The 8675-nt window shown below is 47.4% G+C and overlaps 2 protein-coding genes across 2 annotated transcripts; one reads left to right on the forward strand and one right to left on the reverse strand.

The window, feature by feature from the left end:
• Window positions 1-4321: 4321 nt before the first annotated feature.
• On the forward strand, window positions 4322-5959 carry CCR75_009412 (uncharacterized protein; the record flags this gene model as incomplete). Its single annotated transcript, XM_067967451.1, has 1 exon — window positions 4322-5959. One exon carries the CDS (start codon window positions 4322-4324, stop codon window positions 5957-5959), a length of 1638 nt encoding a protein of 545 aa, XP_067821061.1.
• Window positions 5960-6067: 108 nt separating this feature from the next.
• CCR75_009411 (uncharacterized protein) lies at window positions 6068-7165 on the reverse strand (the record flags this gene model as incomplete). Its single annotated transcript, XM_067967450.1, has 1 exon — window positions 6068-7165. The coding sequence occupies one exon, from the start codon at window positions 7163-7165 to the stop codon at window positions 6068-6070; it is 1098 nt and encodes a 365-aa protein (XP_067821062.1).
• Window positions 7166-8675: the final 1510 nt, after the last annotated feature.

Below are 8675 nucleotides of genomic sequence, written 5' to 3' on the forward strand. Positions count from 1 at the left end.
TCGCGATTCCCACCATATTGTTCTGGAGAACATCCTTTCGAGGTATGGGGGTTTGTGCTGGTATAGTGGCAGCATTAAGCTTATTAAAAGCATGTATAATGCGCCATTCACCATTTGACTTTTTGACACAAAATTTCGGTGATGAAGTGAAGATTTATTCTCGCGTACCATACCATCTTCCTCAGCGCGAAAGTTCTATGAGCTTGGCACGGAAGGAATCGTCAACGACGTCACACTGTTCTTTTGTTAAAGGCCACTGTGCGGGTAACACAGTATTGGTTCCAGGAACCAAGTCGATTTCAAGACGGACACCTCTATCTGGAGGTAAAACCGATGGTGGGTTGGTACAAACCCTTTCTTGAAATTCCTCAACAATAGAATGAATCGATGGGATCTGTAATGACCGATGGCCCACTCCGCGCACAATGTACAGCTTTTTATGTTCTCCCGGACGGCTTCATCCAGAAGAGATGATGATTTTGACTAAATGTTTGGTCGATTAATCACCATCTCAGACAAGTCGCCAGCTCTTGAGGCTCGGCCACACTCATCAATAGACATTTCGTCTAGCTCTAAAACAGCATGTAACGAAGGGATTGCTTCAAGGCTAAATTCTCCTTCGATGCTACCGGTACACCATTTGCAAGCGTATGCAACTGCTCGCTCATATCACTTTCTGGCGTTATAGACGCTTCGCGTCTCTGCTGTCTCGAAGTCGAGACGATACGCCTTTTAGAGGCCGGGACTTCCAAGATTTAAGTTTCTTAACATTTGACCAGAGTTGATGTCCAATCCGACATTCGACGAGGAGTTGTGTAACTCAAAATTCTTGTCCAGTGATTGTTAACGTGTCACTTCACGTGCATCAGAGGGGTTTGACCCGAAATGCCCTGGCAACTTGCCAATAGTATCACAACAGACACTCAGTATGGTTCCACCTCGGCCCACCACGTTCGGTGGACTTAGATGTGCCACTCCAGGATATTAAACCCTTGATGACTCGCCCTAGGCCTATATTGCTTTCAGCATTCAGTGATTTTGAAAAAATTAATTTTGTACTGAAAATTCGTAACTGGAACGAGTGGTACTCGACGGAGTACGTACCCCCTAGTGTTTTTTAACATTTTACTTCATTATTTTAGACATTCCAATGTCTAGCACACTGACATATTCGGTCAGTGAGTCGCGCAAATAGCACTTTTGTTGCTTTGCAAAGGTGGGTCATGACTTCTAAAGCTTTGCTAGAAACATGGCGCGTTGCATTTAAGGTCTTAGACCTCCAATCTATCCATGACTCATGGTATTCAAGCCAGGCCATACCAAGAATGAGATCATATCTCGAATCCAAATCAAGGAAGAAACAGCGTTACACACTGTCAAAGTCCAGAAACTTAATACCTAACTTCAACGGAAATTTAGGAACGGTGACACGAGTCCCAGTCGCTAAGCGATAACTTCTCCTTCTCCCTCCTCAACGAGGCTTAGATTCATGGGTTCCGGTCCGTACGGATGGTACGGGCGGAGCCGACCAACGTAAATCGTAGGATGCGTTCGCATCCTACGTGGCAATTCTATTGTGTACGGCTCCGCCCGTACCATCAGTACGTGGCTTCTTCCGAGGACGGATTTCACCACCCTTTTCAAGAATCTCCAAAAGATTCGTGTGATCGTGATCCAGATTCTCATGTTGAACCTGAAGTTTCTCATGCCGGTTCCGAATATCCTCGAAACTACAATGACTGACGACATCATCTCATCGCGAACAGCATGATATTTTCGTTCGTACTCCAACATGGAGTACGCACTCTTCGAACGGTCTCCCAACCGCTCAATATGGTGAGCCTGCACCGTCTGCTTCAACGAGCGACGCTTGCCGCGCTCGTAGTCAAGTCCCTCCTCCAAATCATGGAGGAAGTGACCAATTTTTCGATCCTTGACATTAGATCCGACATACGATTCGGAGCTAATTTTCCCTCCTCCACCACATCCATTGGTAGATTCCGACGGACGTTTCCTTGTGGAACGTATCCAGAACCACTTTGATGTGAAGGGGCAGCGAACGAGTTATCTTGTTCGCTGGCGTGGTTATCCACCTTAACATGACAGCTGGGAATCTCGTTCCCAGCTGGTTGCTGACGTTGAGGGCCTCGTCCGTCAGTATGAGGAGACCCACCCGATGGTTCAGAAGGCCCATCGGAAAACACGCGCCTGGTGCTTGTAAATTGATTGCAAAACCTCAATCGCATCACGCATGTCAATAGAGATGCGAGCCCTTCCCCAGGGCGAAGAAAGGAAGTAAACATCCCATTTCGCTCGTTTCGTGTTGTCGACACAACGCGTAGAGGGATCACCCCACCCGAGACATGAAAGCCCAGCCTCACGTGACAACCGATGCAATTTATACTTTGCACCGTTTGGAGTTCGTTTCTCAAACTTAACGCGATTCGCGTTAAGTTTTTGAAACCAGGCCTCGCGTCCAATGTCATTGACATTGCGAATGAACGCGCTCCAGGCTTGCATAAGCGATACTTTATCTCGCTTATTGTTGCCACTAAACCAGCGATGCTTAAGAAAGGCATCGAGATAAAAATCTTCTCAGCCCGAAAGTTCTTCGCGCTGGGTTCAAGGCCATGTAGCTTTGTCGCAATAAATAAAGGATATTTGTTGTGAGGAGTAGTTTCTTCAGACAAGCTATTGATTAGACGTTCTGGCAAAAGCCACGGCTTCTTCTCAGGGGCGAGATGAGACATTTTACTGTCTTCACTCCCCTGAGTGGTACCCACTGAAGCAGGGGTACCACAAGAACTTTTATTACGATGGCTTACGCCATCGTCATCACCTTGCACATAACAGGTGCAGGTGACCGTACGGGAGACGGAACGGGCGATGAGGGATCATCCTCATCGTCGGATCCAAATAGACTATTAACTCGTCTATCAGAATGAGCCCTCTCATTCGAAGGCTCATAGTCAACCGCCTGACGTCTATCAGGCGACTGTTCCATTCTCCCCGAGTCGGCCACTTCATCCGACTCGCACTCGTAGTCGACCTCCAAAGAGGGGTCGTATTCACGTGGTGAATCACCACGTGCACTCGCAACACCAAGTGTTGTGCGAGTGGAAGACACTACGGTAGACGGAACGTCTACCGCAAGAGATAGCAGTGCGTCACCCGCGGCTGCACGAACCGCAGCCGAAGGTTCAGCACTATTATCACCCCGCATGAATTGTTCCTTCATGCGATGGAATTTAAAATGATGGATCTGACCAATCAAAAACAGTTACAAAATTAAGTGGTCATTTAGCGACCACTCCATCCAATGACATTCAGAGTGATTGTCGTTTAAGGGAGGGGTGATGTGACGGGGTGTATCGTTACATGAAATTAACACTTAAAGGTTGTTCATTAATATATCATTTAAAAGGTAGATAATATTTGGAGGATATTACTTTACATAGTAATGTCCTGAATTCTTATCCATAAATAGGCATATACCATTATGTCCATTTATTCCGCAGACTAATCAGCTGTAGAAGTAATCAAAGAGAGTTACAAGATAAGATAGATAAGAATTCATTTAAATGTTTAGTATTAGGTTATAGTTAAGTCAGCATTTACAAAGATAGATTAAGAGACACTTAACTACATTAATACAGTTTTCATTTTGCACTCTTAAGCTAACTTGCCTAAAGAGAAGCCTTCCTCTATACGTACAGTGTACGTCACCTAACGAAAGGCACCACTCACAACTGAAGCAGTGTGAAGTGGACTTGTACTGAAACAGTACAAGTAGCAGTGCCCCGTTACATGATTAGTCTGCGGAATAAATAGATTTTAGGTCTATATTAATTTACAATCTTTAAGTGTTAATTTCATGTAACGATACACCCCGTTACACATAATGTGAATTACATTCAACCGAAGCGTGGAGCACTTACATCTGGATGCGCAAGACCAGAGATATTCACAATGTCATTTCGATAATAATAAGCTGTACAAGTGAGTACATCACATCTAATATGATAGTTAAAGACTATAATTTAGTTAGTATGAAAGTGGATTGATGCTTAGACTCCTTTAAATTGGTGAAACAGTGAAAACCGGATTTCAAATACAATTAAAGCCTGAATTACAATGAAAATAGAGCAATAATAAGGTGGTCACAGATGAAGCCTTTTATGTGGCGCTCTTAACTGGTCCTTTTAAGTCAGAAAATCCCATAAATATCGTCTTTTCGCGGCGGAGGCGTTTATTATCCAATCGAAAGTTCCTTCTTCTTTTTGCAAAGGTTGCATTCAGTGAATCGTAACCGACTAAGAACATGACTCGGACGGATGAGAGCTCGGTTGTCGACAAACGCTTGGCCCAAAAAACACCTGCTCCACGCGAGCATGGGTGTCAGCTAGCGTGTTACCGTCCAAAGCACCGTTTCCGGCTCGCGACTGCATCGCTCTGGTCGCTAGAAAATGTCGAAGAGCCGGCCTGTAACTGCGAGCGCCAAGTTCTGCGGTGTCTCGTAAACATGCAGCAGCTAACTGAGAGCGAGCTGGACACGTCCGAATCCCTCTATCGGCATCGCTTGCATAAATGGGCTGAGCGATTTGCCGCGCGGGATTGGACGCAGGAACGCGTGTGTCAGAAATGGAAGGAGAATCAAAAGCGCTTTACTAAGCAGCAAGAAGACGCAGAAGAAAAGAATGTCGTCCTCACACGGACGACAGCAAATACGGTCAAAATGGCCTTGTCGACGTTTGCCAATGCCGCCGAGCACATGATTCTTTCGCGTCAATTTGACGCTTTGCTCCGAGCAGGAGTGCCTCCGCAGCTACGAGGCCAAGTCTGGTGGATGTCTAGTGGCGCTGCACAGCTTCGCCACGCAGCACCAGAGTCGTATCCGGCACTTTTGCATCGTCTTCATACTTTGAGCAAGTGTGCTGAGATGGAAATTGAAAAGGACCTGCCAAGGACATTTCCTGTGGCCCTCTGTCCCTCTATGCGGCAATCTCAAGAGTTTTCCCAAGAGTGTGACAGCTTTGGGGAGCTCCGTCGCGTATTGCAAGCCTACTCGCTGCGAAATCCCGCGGTCGGTTACTGTCAAAGCATGAATTTTCTAGCGGCTGTATTGCTGCAGAACATGGGCGAGGAAGAAGCGTTTTGGGTCTTGGCTGCGATTGTCGAGGAGCTGACGCCGCAGTATCACACGCGCACGATGACTGGCAGTCGTGCAGACCAGCGCGTTTTTTCGGACTTAGTGACGCAAAAGCTGCCAATATTGGCGAATCACCTCCAAGGGCTTGGGGTGGACTTTGAACCCTTTACACTTAAGTGGTTTTTGTGTCTTTTTTTAAACACCCTGCCCTTTGAGCCGGTTATGCGGATTTGGGATGTGTTTTTTTGTGAAGGGAGCCATGTGTTATTACGAGTGGGACTTGTGCTTTTAAAGCTCAATCAGCCTCGGATATTGGCCTGTAACGATGCTTTGGACGTATACGAAATGTTTAAGCTCTCGCACGACACGTTGCAAGCGTTGACGGCTCCGTATCGAAGTGGTTTACTTAATCGGGACGAGTGCGTCTGTGATACGTTGCTTCGGCTGGCAATGGACAAGTCGTTTCTTGGAACAATATCGTTTGATACACTCCACGAGTTGCGTCAATACTACCGGTGCGAGATTGAAGCGGAAGTAGAAGAAGATGAAGCACGACGTCTCGTACGTCAACACCGTGCGTACGCTCAGGCGATAAAACGTGAGGCAACTTCAAGCAACTCTCGCTCGGTTTGTGAAGACCGTGCGCTTATGATGGAGTACGACTTTGTTGATGATTACGCTTGCAGTACACAGTCGGAAACATCGCCCGTATGGCACATTCGGTTTATGGATTTATACGACAGCGACGACTCGAGTGCTGACTACTTTGTCGACGTTATGTACGATTTTGCACTCCAGCAGTGCCGTTAAAGGGAGTGGTAGGACTTTTTCTGTTTCTCTGATTGATTCGCAATCAGTGGTGAGAATTTATGCTGGTTTTAAAACAAAATACAAAAAAACAGTTTTAAACAATTTGTATTAATGAAGCGCCCGGTAGAGAAAGTTGATGGCTTGAGCGTATGTAATGGCATCTCGCGGATCGAAGTGCTGCCCTTCAACGCAGAGAACATTCGAAGGTCCTGCGTACTTGGCAGCAAGCTCGTCGCTCTGTAGTTTCGAGACGTATCGATCATGGTTGGCAGCCACAAAAAGCGCAGGAGCGTAGCAGAGCTCGACAAAGTCGGTAGGACACAGGAGGTCAATATCCACTTCTGTGCGTTTCTTAATGCTCTTATTAATCGCTGCCAGAGCTACTTTAATGACTGCTTTGGGTACAACAAATCCTTCCTGCTGTATTTCGCTTAGCAATCCCGTATTGACTTCTTTTAAGGAAGCGTAGGCGCTGTCGAGCACAATTGCACGAATTGGCTTAAGCTGCTTCAACGAATGCCCCGAGCGTAGGGCATGCGGGAGTGTCTGTAATTTAGCCTTCATCTTTTTATCTGCTGCTCCAGCGGCACGAACGGCGAGATTAGTTATTGCGGGAAACGCTCCCATACTGTGTGCATAGAGACAAATGTCCGAGACGGACATGTCTTCCTCTAGTGTCTGCAGCACTGCATACAAGTCTAAGGTTTCGTTCCAGCCCATTGTCACGTAGACGCCGTCAGATATACCCGAGCCACAAAAGTCAAAAGCTAACACTGAGAAGCCGCGCTGGAGTGCTGCGTCACGCACGCGTAAGGCGTCGAGTCGTGATCCGAGATTCGAGTGCAGGTAGATCAGGCATGGCGTCACCACCGGTGTGTTGCTGCTCGCGGTGAAGAGCTGCCAGTGGGAGCAGCACACGCGCAAGCCGCGATCGTTGTACACGTCAAAGTCTTTGCGTTTCGTATGCGTGGCAGCGTCGTACGCGGGAGCGACCGAGAGCTCAGCGATCGGAAAGCTTTCGGGTCCAAGCTGCTGCACGTCGTAACGCACGCGCGTGGGGCGAATAACCGCTTGCACGACGTCATGGTAGCCTTTACCTAATATTTCCTTGACACTGGCATCACCGGCGCCGCCAAGGCGTTTGAGCTCCGTTTCCATTTCGCCATCAGCGAATATTTCCATATCGCTGGATACGTTGGCGCCCATTCCGAATTAATATCAAGATTTTTTCTTTCTCGCTTTCAATTTGTTACTTTCTGTATATTTAGCAGTGTTGCATCACAGACGCAAACTTTTGGCAAAGCTTCAAAATCGGAAGCGACTCTAGAGAGAGGAAGAAAGAAAAGCTGGCACGCCGGATTTACAATTGGCTTTAAGTAACGAACAAGCTACAGCACAATTACAGTGTGCAATTCGGACTGGAGATTGTTTACGTCGAGCGTCTTTCATCCAAAGTTAGTCGTATAAAAAATAGGTAATGCAACATTATTGATAATTTTAAATATTACATTACTGCTATTAGACGTCGCAAATACTAAAACAATATTTTTTGTATAATTAAAATGCCTTACGCGCTCACTGCCCAAGGTATCCTCCCTAGCCCGACCCACACTTTCGACAAGTAATAGATAGCATCATATTAGCTAATGATCGAGTTCAACATATAGAATGTATATGGCGAAATGATTATGTTAAACAAGACGGAGGGTGGGTGTCCCCAGTCTAGACACCAGCCTTAAATGTTAACGTCTTCAGCTACTGCTGAAACTTCTATGGGACTTGAGCACACCTGAAATACACGACTGGGCAACTGCCACCTCTGAGCTTCTGGCACTGATTGTACCGCAAACGGGTAAGCGTTCTGCCTTGGACTTTCTATCAATCTCCCCACTTCGCAAAGGTCAAATGATCACCTGGTGCCTGGCTTCACAGTGGTGGATAGGGGCGTGGAAGCTGTGAAATTCTCTCCGGTGGGAATTCACGTGGTACGATCTTCCCCCTGATGATCGCGCGTGTTACGAGCTTCATCAACCTGTCTGGTTTAATGCAGACGCGGCTCTCCACTACGAGCTCTGTCCATCGTTTCCCATCGCTACCTCTCTCCTCTGAAGTCAGCCGTGGGCGTTATCGCCTCCTTTCCCCATCTCGGGTGTTCTTTAGGGGTTGACTGCGCCTCGACCCGCAATCCCCCGGGCTGCCCTTCTTCACGTGGTCTGGATCCCACCGACATCACCGAAAGAACGCCCCATTAATCTCCACTCCCAACGCGAAGATGCTCAATAGGTGACAAACTTCGTGCAAACCTCGAAGTATTTACGTCGCCTCTTGCTTCCAGTATACGCTGATCTGCAATTCCGCCTTGCTCTCCGCCTGCTGCCGACTCGTTCTCGCTTCTGGAGGTGTACACCCCCGGCATCAAATATTGTGTGCGAGTAGGCTGTCGCGCGATTGAAACCGAGCGACATCCGTTCTTTGGGTGCGTCCTTGCTGCCCAGTTGTTTGAGTTCAGAGCTCGCGTCGGTAGGGCATCCTACGCCCACTGCGTTCCTGCAATCTTCAGTGATCGATGCAGAACTCGCGCGTCTTGCACGACGGTTCTTGCCATCGCCCTTTGAATAACAAGTCTTCTTGATGGGCGTCTTAGTACCAGCAGCTACTCTGACATAGCATCAAGCACATTATTTGGCTGCGCTTCCGTCACTTGTAGCAGACAACG

The sequence above is a fragment of the Bremia lactucae genome, linkage group LG5, assembly GCF_004359215.1.
Source record: "Bremia lactucae strain SF5 linkage group LG5, whole genome shotgun sequence".
In the NCBI taxonomy this organism is placed as follows: domain Eukaryota; phylum Oomycota; class Peronosporomycetes; order Peronosporales; family Peronosporaceae; genus Bremia; species Bremia lactucae.